This window comes from Trichosurus vulpecula, chromosome 4, assembly GCF_011100635.1.
Source record: "Trichosurus vulpecula isolate mTriVul1 chromosome 4, mTriVul1.pri, whole genome shotgun sequence".
Lineage (NCBI taxonomy): Eukaryota > Metazoa > Chordata > Mammalia > Diprotodontia > Phalangeridae > Trichosurus > Trichosurus vulpecula.
The window spans coordinates 398484756-398500943 of NC_050576.1; the positions used below are offsets into that span (position 1 = coordinate 398484756).

Consider the following 16188-nt stretch of genomic DNA (forward strand, 5'->3'; position numbering starts at 1 on the left):
ACCATGAATCTCCTCTTTTAACACTTCAGACAAGGGGTTATCTAGTCTCTCTCTTGGAAAATCTCCTCTCTCTCTCCCTTTTCTTTTTCCCCTACCCTCACAAAAACAACTGAGAAAGTCAAATACATTTTTGGAAAGCTTGTTAAGGAGTTCGTTCTTAAAATGAATTGAAATCTTCGCTCCTCTAACCCCCTGGCCTTAGTTCTATCCTCTGAACCAAAGCAAAATAAATCCAATCCTTCTTTCCAAGAAAGCTTGCTTCTAAAATTAAGAGTTCTACATAAACCTTATGTATGACCCCTTCAATATAGGCCAGATATTGCCAGCAGAAATATTTTATGACAATTGCTCCTTGTTGTATGAGGAAAAATTCTCTTTGACCATTCATGAGCATAAATTGAGTGAGATAGTAGATACATTACATAAATGTTTTACCCTTGTGGAAGTAACATAGTTTGCACTGTTTTATTAAATTATAAATTATTAAAGAACAAAAATAATGCCAACGTATTCCTTCCCTAACAGAGACTTTCTGTCAAAGGTATTGTGTTTGAAATTACTCAGCACAGTAAAGGATGATATGAGAAGTCTTAGGAAACATGTTACCGTTTTTCATGCTAAGAGCACAATTACAGAAAAGAAGCTTAAACTTAGGTTAGGTAATAAGCTCCTTGTGAGTAGAAATCGTTTCATTTTTTATATTTGTATTTCCAGCACCCAGGACAGTGCCAGGCACATGGTAGGCACTTAAAAACTTGTGGATATACTGATTAAGTTGGATGTGATTACAGTTCTATGGAATTGAAATTAATTGGGATAATGTAAATTTCTATAAAAACTTATTTTAAAAAATTTCCTCCCTTTTTTCCTCAAAATTTGGCAGAACATGGAAATCAGAGTTCACAGCTGACTAGCTTCCAAAAAAGGCATCTGCTAGTGACAACCTGTCAATTAAGCAAATTTAGAATTTTGTTGAACCATAGTTACTAATGATGTCAATGTATGGTTAACAAGTACAACATGGAATTCTGATATTTCTAATGAACTTTATTTGGAAACTGAAACCCACTGGGAAAACAACTTAGTTTTTAAATGTAAAAACTAACAACAATGTGGAATTCTACAAGTGGGTCTATTAAAACCCTCAATTTCTACAGTACCCTCCCTCCTTTCAAAGTGCTCCTTGGAAAGGTTTAATTCATTTTTAACCTTGTATGGATTAATTATACCTTTTCTACAAATGAAGAAATTAAAATGGAGAGAAATTCAGCGATTCATCCAGAGGTCACCTAGCTAATTGGTGACAGAGTTAGCATCAGAATGCATAAAAGTCTATTATTAATCTCTGTATTCCTCTGTAACTGCAACAAAGAAAATAAAATTGCTGCTGTGTTGCAATTGTGGTCTTAGCTGATCTTGGAATTCAAGTCAACAAATATTTACGTGTCTATCACAAACAAGGTACTAAGCTAGGTCCCAGGCATACAAAAACAAAATGGGAATTACTACCCGTATTCGACTTAGGAGACATGCTGAATTTGAAGCACAGCAGGACATCAGGGTAAAGATGTTCTGCGTATGGGATTGGAGTTCAGGAGGCAGATCAGGGCCAGATTTGGGAGCATCTGCCAGTGGGAAGCCCAGGGGTTGCAATCTAGAACTAAGGCTGTGGAGAAATGAGGAACTCCCTAATATTTCCTTAGTTTAGTGCCTTTCTTATTTTTATTAAATACACTACCATTCTTCTAGTCACCTAGGTAAACAACCTAGAAATCATCCTCAACTCTTTACTCTCTCTCACATCCCAGATCTAATTATATGCTAACCCGGGTCAATTCTATTTTTAGCTTCCCTCAAAGTTCAGCTCAAATGCTACTTCCTATATGAGGTCTTTCCAGATTCTCCACCCTACCCTATCCCCAGGGATTTATTGCCTTTTGTATTTATTTACATGTATAATTGACTGTTCCCTCAAAATAATGCAATATCTTTGTTTCTTTATCTCTAGAGCAAAAAAGAGTGTGCCTGGCAACTACAGTGCGGTGCATACTTAACATATGCTTGTTATTTAACTCATTAATTAGAGCAAATAAGCATCAGAAAATTTATGCCAAGATGACAGGGGATCCTTTTAGAAAATGACATAAAATATTTTCAGTAAACATATACTAATCTATAAGATGAACTAAGAAATATTCTGAATTCAAATTCCATGATGGATGGGTCTAATCCCTTAAAAAGCTACTTACTAGAGTACAAAATAAAGCATGGATGACAAAAAATGGATTTATTATACATACATTTTTATTGCAAATATAATGGCTATTTCCATTCTAAGTATAAAAATGCCATCGAAAACAATGAGTTAATTTTTCCTGGAAAAGAGAACAGATGAGGGACACAATAATTACTTCCAAATTTCAAGGTTATCACATGGAAGAGATGCTGGACATCCTATATAAAGCTAAAGGGCAAAAAAGGAACCAACAGATGGAAATCAGAAAAGGCAGAATTCAGCTGATTAAAAAGAATATGTGAACTATTACAGTATTCCTCACAAAGTAGTGAACTCTCAAATAGAAGCTGCTGACTATCAAGGATACCATAAAGGTGAGTCCTATATTTTCAAGCGGAAGTGGGACTAGATGATCTGCATGACTAAAATTCTAGTATCCTGTGAAGGTACTTTAATCGACCACAACTTAGGAAAAAAATGAAGCCCACTGAAAGAAGTTGGCCATTGGTTGCTCCAGGCACCAGTATGAGTCAAAGGATTATCTTTCCCTTAAAGACTCAGTGAATATAATAAAATTTTTGACTAAATTCTTCATTATTTCAGAGATGATGATGTAATTTTCTCAAATTCTGCTTCTTGTCTTTTAAAATCCTGTTAAAACCTTCAGAGAGTATTAAAAGAGCCAGAAACGAGAGCGAAAAACCGCAACCAGTTGCAATACACTGATAGATTGTTGGATGATGTCTGAAAGCAAAATGAATGAATGAATCAACTGAGATTTCCAGACACTTAAAGCAGTTATGATGTTTATCTTCCTCCTACTAATAACTTAAAGTTTTTATAGACAAAGGAGAAAAGGTAGTGGAAAGAAAGATCCCCGACCTCCTTTAAGTCCCACCTAAAATCCCCTCTTTTACTGGAAGCCTTCCTCAACCCCTCTTAATTCTAGTGCCTCCCCTTTTTTAAATTATTTCCTATATAACCAGTATAAAGCTTGCTTTGTGTATATTTGTTTGCATGTTATCTCCCCCACTGGAGGGTAAGCTCCTTGATGGCAGGGACTGTTTTTAGCCTCCTTTTGCATCCCCAGTGCTTAGCAAAATGCCAGACACCTAGTAGTCACTTAATAAATGTTTATAGATTGACTGATGATTGAGTGATTAAATAAGTATCTAGATGGGAAAAAGATACCTAAAAACTCAGCATCTTTTTTAAAAAAAGCATGATTTTTGTGTTTAGTCTTGCACCTAATTTTTCTCGTTAACATAAAAAGATAGTTAATTTAAGTAATGAGCTTTATGTTCCCTTGAAGAAACTAATAACAGTACTTCTAATACATACTGATAATAAAAAGATTAGGAATGCTCTACAGCAGCATATAGGGTTTGCTGAATGAACCCATCACATCCAATTCTCTGATGTTCCCCTGTGATTGCACTGATGTAGAGAACTTCCTGGGAAGATTAGCATTTACTCAGTAACTTAAAATTTTATATAACTGAAAGTTTAAGTGGGTCACTGGGCCACCATGTGTCAGAGGTGGGATTTAAATCCAGGTCTCCCTGACTCCAAGGTCAGCTCTTTACCCACACCAGGCCACGTTGTTTCTCTCATTCCTTATGGTATGTAACCATAGAACAGGATTATTCCCCCAAATCCATCTTAGAAATCTCATGGGCTATAAAAGGGACAAATAAATTAGAAACTGATAATAATATCAAACTCTTCTGAAATGATTACAACAGTATATTCTGCCTTTTGTTATCACAGAGTTCAAAAAATTCAAAATAATTTAGGCAGACTATGCTGACAAAATGACACCTGACTACATATAGGAAACTGTATTATTAAAAGCCGTAAATATAATTATATGCAGTACTTGAACTAAATATGATATTCAAAAGAATATCGGATTGAAAGTCACTTTGTATCTTAATAACCTTAAATAATCCAAGCCTGACTTTTCCACATCCTGACTTTGGAGCTTCACAGATGAAAGTGGTTGTGGTGGCTAGCAGCACCAATAAACACAAAGACTGAGCCTTGAGCCTCAAATTCCCCAATACCCCTCATCTCAGATAGAAAATTCCTGTACCATAAATTTCCATAGCACTGTAATGCCTATGAAGCACTTTCCTACAACCCAACAGTTGTATGAAAATTATTTTCTCTATTTTACAAAGGAGAAATCTGAGTATTATCTTTCTACTATACTGCCTTTCCTAAAACTATCTGTAACTCTAGCTGGAATCATACTTATATCTGTCTCAGAAAAAATGACATGGCACCTCAATAGGCCAGGACTTCACTGAAGAAGACCTAAAGTATACCATGTCAGCAATAAAATACCATTCCCTCGTTTCAATTGAGGATGATAGAAAAGCCACCCGAATTCATAGTTCTTATACAGTTATTTTCCTTTCTATGAGTAAAGGCCAAATGTATTGGATTTTGCAAGAAAGAGGGATAAATATTTGACACATTGTAGAAAAGATGTGATGGAATGATACAGGCATAGCTGTAGATTTTTTGATGTGGTAATTTTACTTCAGGAGCCTCTTGACTTCTGATTTGAGAAGACAAGAACATGTGCATTGGTCCAAAACATACTCAAGTGTCAAATTACATATGACTATAAACTCACAAATCTCTCTGAACTGACAAAAATCATGTTTTTCCATCTTGATCTGTATAATTTTTCACAGGGATACTGAAAATAAGCTAACTGGAAAGATAATGACTTGTCATTCAACCGAGACCTTAGGAAAAAAAAAAAGAAAATTTCCTAAAGAAAAGGTAAAAGGTTTTCACTTTTGGAAAATAATTCAATTCCATATTCTTTGTCCTAATTAGCAGGTAACACTTACCTAATGTGTCTTTAAGATTTTTAACCAGGGAGCCTTTCTTCAAACTGTTCTTCCTCTCCACATAATTAGATGGCACATATCCTGTTTTGTTGGCTGCGTTCCTTACCCTCCACCAAGTTTTGGAATCATCTAGCAACCACAGACGCTCATTCTTCTTGATGTCAAGTTCTTGATCCTGCTGTGCGGTGTAATCCCACTTTGCTATAACAATAACTTCTTCTGTCATCTTTCATGGAGTCCTTCTGCCAGGAAACATTGGAGATGCCCATTAGACAAACACCCAAAACACCTCACCCATCCTTCACCTCACCTGGAAAGCCTATGCATTTATAGCCTTTTATTACAGCTCTGTTACTGCTTTTCTCCCAATTTTATGGTTAAATATTTGAAATCTTGGAGTGATCTTCATTAAATTAACCACCATAGTGCATTTAAAAACAATGTGAAATTTTACCTTTTAAAAATAAATCCCACACAACAAATGGTTTGTTTTTAACTTGGAATAATGCATGCTCTGCATCAGGATTTAAGATGCTGATTGCCAATTAATTTTAAACAAACATTATTCATTTACAAGTTAATGATATAAAATGGCCTCACCTTCTTAGGTTTAATAGTTTGGAGTTCTATTTCCTTTATTTCTGTCCTCAAGACAAAATGATTTTTTATTTAGTGTACTGAATACATTTCCAAACTACTGATTTAAAAATTAGAACAAGTGTCATAAGTCTATCTCAGCAAATCTGGCAAATAAACTTTGCTCAAGAGTAGGAAGATTATGCCTAGTACCTTAAAAATAACTCTAATATTTATTATTTTATTACTTGCTTACCACTTAGATAGAAGATGGGTTGTATGGTACCAAGAGTAAAGTGAACTAATAAATTCTCCAAGGGAATGGGGGTGTTGGTGGGGTGGAAGTGGGGGCTTGTTCTTAGCCATAAAAGACCCTTCAAGGAAGGAACCATAGATTCCTTGTATTTGATTAGGTTTCCTTATTTCGTTGACAGAGAGGAAATGTATAGGCAAATACCCAAGGGTGTGCCTGTAAATGTTTAACAATCAGATCTCCACTTTTAAAGTCTAATTTACATTATAAACATCTTTTCTATAACCTACTTAAATCTAGATAAATCAACAAAATAATAATGCAAGCCCTGATTTGTATCATTTGTTGATTTCTGAGGTATAACTGCTCACACTGAAAATTTACCAATCAGCTTGCAAGAGCAAGCCTGTAGAAAATGATTCCAACACAAATATCTTATATAAATATCTACAAATATCTTATATAAACACACTCTTATGAATACCTTAAATAAAGCATAAATTCTTTACAGAAATGTTTTTTTAAAAAAGTTTGCAAATAACATGACATTTTCCAAACTAGGTATTTAAATTATTATAAAAATAGAATACTCATCTTCTCCATCTCAAGGTATCTTACCAAAATCTTCTTTAAAGAAAAAATTGTTTAATGAACTTCGGTGGGGGGGAGTTAAAGAATCTCCTTATTGTAAAATATAAGAAACTTATGTAAGAGTAGAGATAGTTTATTTAAAGGATTTTAAAATTATGACGTCATGTGGTACTCTAGACATATCTCTGTGTTTAGAACCTATAGAAAAATAGATTTATAAAAGAGGAACTGAAATAAGACCAAAAAATATGCTGTGGACTATTAAAAGCTAATTTGTTAATCTTTTCAATACAGAATTTTTGATGATTTTTTTTTGGGGGGGGGGAACTAGCTCTTATCATTTTATAAGACCAGTCAACCAATAAACACTTTCTGAGTTCCTACTATCTGAAAGCCATAAGGATTCTAAGATTATACATTTAGAGCTGTAAGGGACCTCAGGGGTTCTCTGGTCCAACCTTATCATTTTACAGGTGAAAAAACTGAGACCTTGGGGGGCTCAGTAACTCAACCAAGATCATACAGATAGTAAGCATCAGAGAAAGGATCTGAAACCAGGTCTTTTGACTCCTAAGCCAGTGTATTATCTACTGTACCATGCTGCCTCTCCTCTAAGGTATTGTAAAAGAATTAATTTCTTTTAAAAAGGAATGACACAATCCCTGCCATCAAGAAGTTTGTCATATAGTTGGGGAAATGCACATATAAAATTTCAACAGGTTAATATAAACTAAGAGTTACAAGGCAGTACAAAATTAATTGCTATCGTCAACAAATATTACACATGTGTTTATATAGAGAGAAAAGACCACAGCGGTGGGTTGGGAGGGATTCATGAAAGATGAGAGATAAGAGCCCAGTCTTGAAGGATGGATTATGCTAGATGGGTTGTATTATGGCTCTGCTAAAAAGAAGAGAGACATTGTCCCAAGCCAAAGAAAAAGCATGAGCCAAAATATAAAGTGAAAGAGGAAAAGTACAAGTGTTGGTTGGGAGAGAAGTGTGAAAGTAGCAGAGAATGGGAAACAAAGATGTCTCCTGATTATAGAGAGTTTAGAAACTAGGTTAAACATTTTGGACTATATCCAGTATAGGCAATGGAGAGGCAATGAAGAAGACCTTAAGCAAGAGAATGAAAACAAAAATCCAAGCAGTACAGAATTTCAGGAAAGTTCATCTGGTGGGAGTATGCAGGATGGCCTGGAGAGAGACTCTCCCACATAGAGTCTTCCTCTTAGAATTGTCTTAGGTTTCTGATATGGAACAGCAACAGCAGAGTTCAAACAGAATACAAGAGAGGGCATTTTATGCCACCCATTTAAACCCATATGAAATAAAGAGAGTATTCTAATCTACTTTGGTCACCATCTATGACTTAGGTCCAGACCAGAAGCAACGAGGTCAGTTTCAAAGAAAAATGTTCATTAGATTAACTACTCCCTCCCTGCACATGAAAAGTTGATAGAAGCTTAATTTATGTTCTCATTCATGATACTGAATTAATTTTATCACCTAAGGCAACAATAACCATTTATCATGTTTGGGGGGTGGTAAATGACTAAGACTAGAAGCAAAAATGAAGACACATATTTGATCCTGAAAAAGGATAAAAATTCTGATTCATGGTACATTGTTTACCTTTCTGTTAAGAGAACTAGCCTTAGAGTTTAACTGACAGTTTAGAATTTAGTTTAGTTTAGTAGCCAGCTGCCTGTGAGGCTGTATTTGTGATATTATTTTATAGGTAATTTTGAAAACCTCCCACCTGATAATGCAGGAACTTTTTTTAAAAAAGAGGCCAGATCTTTTCATTTCAGTTACAAATTAAGGATTACCGGATGTTAGAGATCATTTTGCCCATCCTCCCCTTCATTTTATCAAAAAAAGGGAACAGTGGTAGCAACTCCCCACCCCTACCCATGCACTGAGTTATTAACAGAACAGCCTAAAAATCTGGTGCTCTTTTAACTATAGCCTTCTGCCAGGAAAAAAGTGACAAAAACACTGATTAAAATACTAAGAACTATTTAAAGAGGGAAAGGAGTACAGAAAGTGGAGATGTGGACAAGAACAAACTTCACCTACTTTGGAACCTACTTCAGAAATGCAATTACATCATTTTATATGCAAAAGATGCATTGGTATCATGGAAAGTACAGAGAAAAATTTGCTAAAAATCCAATCACAATCAACAGGAATCAAAAAAATTCACAAAAAGTGAAAAACTGAAAATTTTCATAAAGTAATTCTTCAATACAAGTAATCGTCTCATAATTTGTTTCAAAGTTTGAGATTTGTGCTAAAAAGCACAGAATACTTATTACTCAGATAATAACACTACCCTAAATCTTGAAGGCACATTCAACTTGAAAAGGCCTTTTTACATACATTCTTTGATACATAAGGTAACACTGAAAGCTAGGCAAGGCAAGTATTCACTGGCATCATTTTATAGGTAAGGCCCAGAGAAGTTGACTTCCCCAGGGTTTCTCTGCTATTAAACTTTACTTTCTGTTTAGAGGGTAGAAGAGTGTGGACAACCACACTAGTTGGTGAAGTAGGCCAGCTAGCTGGCGCAGTGAACAGAGCTCAGGGCTTAATCAGAAAGACACATCTTCCCCAGGTCAAATCTGGACTGAGACACTTATTAGCTGTGTGAAGCTGAGCAAGTCTTTGATGCTGTTTGCTTCAGTTTCCTCATCTGTAAAATGAGCTAGAGAAGGAAATGGCAGAACACCCCTGTATCTTTGCCAAGAAGACCCTAAATTGGTTCACAAAGAGTGAGACAGAATTAAACAAGTTGGTGAACTATGGTAATTGTGATAACGTCCCAACCCCTGCCTAGCGCCATCCAAGAACTTTTAATTTACCTGAAAGTCTGAGAGTAATAGAGATTAGTGGGTTAAGACCAAGACATAACTACTTGAGGAGAAAGGTGAAAGGGTTGCATGCCTCCATTTCAAGCATTTCCCATTTTCCTACCACCACTATACAGAGTTTTATTGGTTAGCAACATGAAGGAGCAATTCGTGTGGCTAAAAGGTCACTGACATCTTCCTAATGAAAACTTATCCCAAGAAGACAGTGTTGATTTTATGTGGTCCATGAAATGCTAAAGATTAAATGTAACTTTTATCTTCTCTAATTCTAATTTTGATTATCAGATAAACCTGTGTTCCTAGTTTATTCATTTATACATACATATTAGTTTGTAAGCATGCATGTGTAATACTGGAAAAATTAGGAACCCCTGAGAAACCTCTAGCTACTGACAAGCACCCCCAGAAAGAATGGACTCAGATCTCTTCGGCATTTAGCAGATATCCCTGGGGCTTCGTGACTCCACCAAGGAATGTCAATAAGATTAGCCCACTTAACGATAACCTGACTGAATCTTTTGATCAGCCAGGACCTTTGTTCCTGTTCCCCCCACCCTGTGACCTGGACTGTAGGTTCCAGGAGATAATTAACCACTGTACACCGACATGCCCTATATAAGTCACAGCGTCACCCCAACACGGGGCCATTGATTTGGGTTGCAGTACCCTGATGGCCGCCGGCTAATAAGTTCTCCATTTAAAACTTATACTCTGTGGCGTGTCTCACTCGCTTCTGGTACAACATTTTGGAGGCCCCAGCAAGATGAGGCGGTATTTCGTGTTACCGCCCTGGAGACACACACAGAATTTCAGACTTCAACAGGGAGTCTCTCCCCCCGATCCACCTTGTCTCACTTCAGAGGGCTGGCTCCTGGGGATTTCTTTTCCTAGAACTCTGATGTGGAGTGACAGTCTCGGAGAATGGACTCTTTGCTGACTTGTCCCTTTTCGGCCTATGGAGAATTCTGGTTTTCAGACCTCTACAGGTAAGTTTTTCTGGTTTGGGGCTAGCCTCTCTGGTCTCTGTTATCACGACACCCCTGACGAGGGGAGGTGGGCAGAGTTGGAAGAGCCGGGATGCCAGCCTCTTCCTTTTGGGGTGTGGGAAGATTGGAGGTCGTTATCCCTCCTCCGAGGGAATTTGTTTAGCCTTCAATTAACCCATGCTATTGGTTTTCTGTTTTGTGTTTTGAGGTGTGAGAGAGATTGGGGGTCGTATCTTTGAGGAGGAAATCTTTCCTCTGAGAGCACTTGTTTAGCCTTTGATTTTACCCACACTGTATGTTTCTCTGTTTTATGTTCTGTACGTTTTGAATTTGTCTGTGCCCATGTGTCTGTGTCACATTGTGGAATGTCTATGTTTTGTTAAAAAAAAAAAAATCTGAAATGCAGGCAGCCAGAGATTTCAGACTGCAACTAGGGAAACGAAGACTCTTCCTAGTGGTCTGGCCTAACTTGGAATTACAACAGAAATGGTGTTTAATTTGGCAGATTCTGGTTTTTAAATTGTTAAAAAGTTTGGAAATTGGTTAGCTGAATTTTGGGAGAAAAGACTCCTGAAATTGTAAAGTCATTCCAGGAGCTCACTCTTGCTGAAACACCTCCTCCCAATGAATGCCTTTCGGCTAAAAAACCTCTGTTAAAGTCTTCATGGGACTCTCGCATTTGTCTTAGTCCCTCATCACAGTTAGGAGGGAATCTTTTCCCTTAGAGGTTCTTTGGGATTAAGCAAAAAGTGAAGTTTGCTTGAATTACAATCACTGAGATCCTTTCACTAGGGCTGCAGTAAAGGTTAGAGCAGCTAAATCAAACTCCTCTCCTCCCAGATCAGCTTAGAAGAGAATGCAGGAGAACTGTAGGGAAAACTTAAATCACCCTCCCCACCGGGCAAGAGGAGGAGAGGGACAGAAATTCACAGACTGACAGTCAGTCCTGTGCCTCTGAGTACCTTTGTAGCCCGTCCTTGTGGCAAAGTTTTAAAAGTAAATTTGTGAAAGAGAGAGATAGAAACTTGTATAAAGGAATTTAGGGGGCTTGTAGAATAGCAGCTTGAGATCACCTGGCTAGCCAGGGGCCCATGTGCTGCTCTTAGCTGCCATGTGCTCCTGACCACACCCTTCCCCCACCCTCCACAATTAAAAGATTATGGGAGCTGAAGCTAAAAGGAAACTTGTAAAGAAATTGGGCTGGTTAGTTAGTGCTTGGAAGGGTAGGCTCCTTTGCCCTCAAGGAGCTGCCAGACTCCAACTAGGGAGGAGCCCTTAGAAAACTAAAAGGGATTTTTCCTTTTATCTGAGACAGCAGGCTGAAGGGGAAACTGAGAAATATTTTAGCTTGGTAAAAAGAATGAGTGGGGGAGTTGCAAGCCATGTGCTCTTAAGAACCACTCCCTCTTATCTTCCTTAGGAGTCAAAAAAAAAATCCTTTTAGGCATTTTTGTATAAGATGAAGCTTGGGAAAAATGGGTGCAAATTAAGTTTCTCTTTTCTTTCATAAGTTCAGGCAAAAGCTCCTAATACCTGGGCCAGAGGTAGTGGTGCTGAAGAATATACAGCTAAATAAAATGCATTTAAGATTTTAATGTATTAATATATGTGATTTTAATTTGAGTTTGATATATGTGAATTGGATGCTTTTAAAGGATGTGATGAAAAGTTGGTAATTTTAAACTATCATATTTGGTTTAGAAATGTATCTACCTAGACTGAAATGAGTAGTTCAAATTTATATACATAGTAATGTTTAGGGCATCATTATGATGAGGGCACAGTCTCTGGGAACCCCTTGAACCCTTGAACTCTCCTTGAATCTTCCCACTCGACCTGGCCTTGGCCTGAGGCTATAACCATTAAGCCCAAGTGCCTACCTTGCCCAGTCCTCTATTGTCCAGCTGTTTCCCACCCTTAATCCTGTTTCCCATCCTTAACCCTGATCAAAATATCTATACCCTAGCTGTTACCCTAGCCCTTCATGGTCTGTCATTTCCATATAGCCTTCAGCTATTTCCCCCACCCTGGAGTCTGACCTCATCCTTAAGTCCCTCCCTAGACCCCTCTTCTGGTCACCCCAGACCACCCCTCAATCCCTCCCACAACCTTTGTGTATATAATCTCCATCTTGCCTCCATGAGGTTGGTCAGAACCAATCTAGCTCAGATGGGTCTGGCCCTTTTTCCTTACAGGCGTCGCAAGGGGTGGGATCTCTCGGGGCAGGCTTATTTGGCTAACTCTTAATAAACTTTATCCCTTCCCTTGGCTGAGAAGGCTTGAGTCGAATTCTTTCGGCAGGACCCGGCGTGTCGGTACTTTGGGGTGTCGAGCACCTCTCACCCCAAACCCTCATCAATTACATTTCTATAACATAAAAATATTTTGTTGAGTTGCATTAGGTTAAGAAGTTGGACAATTGCTGTAACCTAAGAAATTATTACCTCCAAGTTTTGTCTGGAAGTTTAGTTGAAATTGTTCTTGTTATAAATCAACTATTTTGTTAATACGTGGTTTTATAAACAGTAATCTTTTCTTTTTCAATGTGAAGAGTATTGGGCTTTAGAAATTAAAATGTTACCACTAGCGGTTATGAACCAGATTTGATTTGCTTATCCAACTCAGTTATGATCACTAGATTGGTAATTAATTAGAATCTGTTTCAAGTTTTAAATACATGATAATTGTTTGTGGTGTACTTATTTCTAAATTTGTTATTATATACAAATTGGTTAACATCGCATTACCTATGCTGTTAGAAAATAATTTCTCTTATAATCTGGATGTTGTTAGATTAAGAATTGTACTTAATTAAGAAATTGAGGTTGTTAACTGAACCAAGGACATTTGGATATTCAAAGTTTTCAGGGTAGACGGATTCCTATGGACAAAGCTTTCAAAGTCCTGGTAGACTTCGTTATTGTGATGAAGCTAATTTAATTGGGTATGTAATTGTAAAACTAAGTGTCCTCCACATTACAACACTTTTTGACTAAGGACCTTTGTAATATCTAGGAAATCTGTGCAATATTTAAGAATGAGGACATTTGGCACCAACTTAGTTAATGAATTCTAGTTTTTTTAAGGGTTAATTTGCTTTAAGGAAAGAGAAGGAGATAGATGTCTATCATTCTAAAACCTTCTAAATAATTCTCTTCAGAAAGTTTTAGTGAATATTCCTTTTTAACAGCAGGATAAAATTTTAAACTGTTTTTAAAAAGAGAAATACTTTTGAAAATGTTCTTTAAAATCTTGTAAGGAGGTCTACATTCTTTACTCCTCCCCGCCCTTAGTTTAGATAAGAAGAAAAGAATTTCACCTTAGCCCACCTGTCAGAAGGGAAGGAAAGGGGAGGGGCAGCAATAAGAAGACTGGAGGGGTCAAGAAGCCTCCAACCTGGCTTCTTAAAAAAAAAACTGATAAGATTAGATTAAGACTTGAGATGGGTTTGGTTTGGTAGTTTAATTAGTGAAGTCTGCCATCTGATGGAGAAGAACCCACCCTCAGGGCGAGATGAGATGGCAGACCTCTTTATTAAGTGTTCCTTTCCTTTAGAATGAGTTATCACAAAAAACAAATCCCCTCTTTTTGTGTGTTTAAGAAGCTGGAATGGGATTCCAATATACACAGTTATGACAGTAAAAAGTATTAACTTACGAGTTGTTTTGTCTTATGGTTGAAATGTAAAGGAAGACTGAGTAATGGGTTTGAAAGATTTGGTAAGGTAAATTAAGGTTGAGGGAAAATAGGAAAGGCAGATAACAGGTTTGGGGACAAATGGGAGTTAGCTAAGCTTCCCCTGTCCTGAGAATGATAGTTTCAGAAGGTTTAAGCAAGTTGGAAAAGAGTGTGAGGAAGTATTTAGAAGGTGGAAAAGTTATGTACCTTGATTTGATAATTACTAGCTCAATGAAATTTGGGCAGTCTCATCTGAAGGATATTTATTTGCTATTTAAGATTTTATGGGACTACAATTTAATATTGTCTTAAGCTCTGATTACAGGACTAGGTCACATGAAGCCAGTAATGGTATGGCAGACATTACAAGCTGAGAATTTTTAAGGTGGATGTCTGCCTGGGAAACAGTTGTGAAGACAACCTTGGACACGGCCTAGGTAGGATCTTCCTGACTTTATTTCCCAACTCTGCTATTTCCTTTCTGAAAAGTAAAGTCCCCACCTGGTTACTCCTAAGCCCTGCTTTCAGCACCTGGTGACTATAAGATTGGCTATCAGATATGACTCATGCCTGGAATCAAACAGAGCTAAGGAAGTTCTTTCCTTCTGTTGAGATATATGACATAGTCCCTCGTTTCTTTCATAGCAAATTTATATTATCAAGAAATTTTGTGAGCACTATGCTAAATCTGTTAGGTAATAGATGAGTATTGAAATATCTCTGAGTTATTATAATAGGATACAGGTATGAATAGCTTACAATTTTAACCTATGTTCATGGCCAAATAAAATATTGAAATGATATAGGGATAACATCCTCCAAAAGGGGGAAAAGATTAGGCAAATCAAATAAGGCAAAGATGTAATGTGATCAATGTCTAATAAAAGGAAGGGATAGCAAATTTTGAAAAAGGCAATAGGATCAGATTGATTCCCCTAAGAATTATATACAGATGTGTATGACTGGCTCCAAAATTTATCAATTCTGGAAATTCGAGCTGATAAGTGTGTTTTGGTAATAAGATCTTACATTTGGATGCTAGCACAAGAAAATTGTATAGGATAGTGGTACAAGTGAAAATATATTCCCTTTGTAAAGTATCTGTAAGTTATATTAAGTTAAAATTGTCTGAGAATTCTAGATCTGAACTAGAGAAGCAGAACTCTCTTTTACTATCAAGGGACCAGATAACTACAATCAGGCACCCGGGATTTAAAAGGGCTGCTTGAATGGACATTGTAAATATGTAACTATAATTTAAAGTTACTTTGTATACAATGTACAATTAACTGCTGGAATTAAATCAGAAACATCTTTAGATTTGTTAAGAATAGTTTGTGGGTTATTTTGTAAATGCCATCAAAAGACATGGCATGGCTAAAAGTTTATGATGTTATATATGATTGTTAATAATGATTGCATTACTTTGTATGGTTCAGGTTTAAGTTTTCTTGTTATCCGATTTATGAATGTAAAACATGTGACATGCAAATCTCCCCCTCTATCGTGAATCATCTAAGTAATTGGTCTGTACCTGAACCAATGTAATTGTGCAGTTTGTGAATTATGGGAAAAACTTTATTGTAATTGTTCGGACTCAGCCCTGTGTGGCTGGGATACTGAACTACTTATTGTATTTGTTTGAACTTGGCCCTGCGTGGCTGGGACCTATGTTGTGCCTTTTTTCTCTTAATCATCAAATCACATGCGTTCTGGGAGCCCCGTGTGAGGAGTGGACATCTGGGCCTATAGGAGACCTTGCCCTGCGGTTCCAAGAGCCTGAGAGGGATAGCGTTGGATGCGGATGGCTTTCTCACGGGATCCAGAACCAGAACCTGAGCAAGACCTGCTTTTTTTCCCTTCTGAGTCCTTGTGTTCCCAAGACTGTTTTCCTGAATTTTAGTATTATGTTCCCTCTGCTTGCTTACAATTAGTTTACAATTTCTGCCCATCCCTGGGGATGTCCAAACACAGAAAAGGGAAAAACCTGACTCCACCTAGATAGGGATTTTAGAACTTCACCCCTGCAGAAGATCGAGTTTGTTTTTTTTTTTTCCATACCTTTAATTGGTCTTTAGGCGAAACTTTCAGTTTGCCTTTGACCAAAAGGGGGAAATGTGGA

At 37.1% G+C, this 16188-nt stretch overlaps 1 protein-coding gene across 1 annotated transcript in view; it reads right to left on the reverse strand.

The window, feature by feature from the left end:
- Window positions 1-16188, reverse strand: part of NCK2 (NCK adaptor protein 2) — a 203528-nt gene that overhangs the window by 48553 nt on the left and 138787 nt on the right. The window contains exon 4 of the mRNA XM_036758172.1: window positions 5104-5345. Within this exon, the coding sequence (XP_036614067.1) occupies window positions 5104-5329 (226 nt within the window). The 5' untranslated portion in view covers window positions 5330-5345. The remainder of the gene's footprint in view (window positions 1-5103; window positions 5346-16188) is intronic.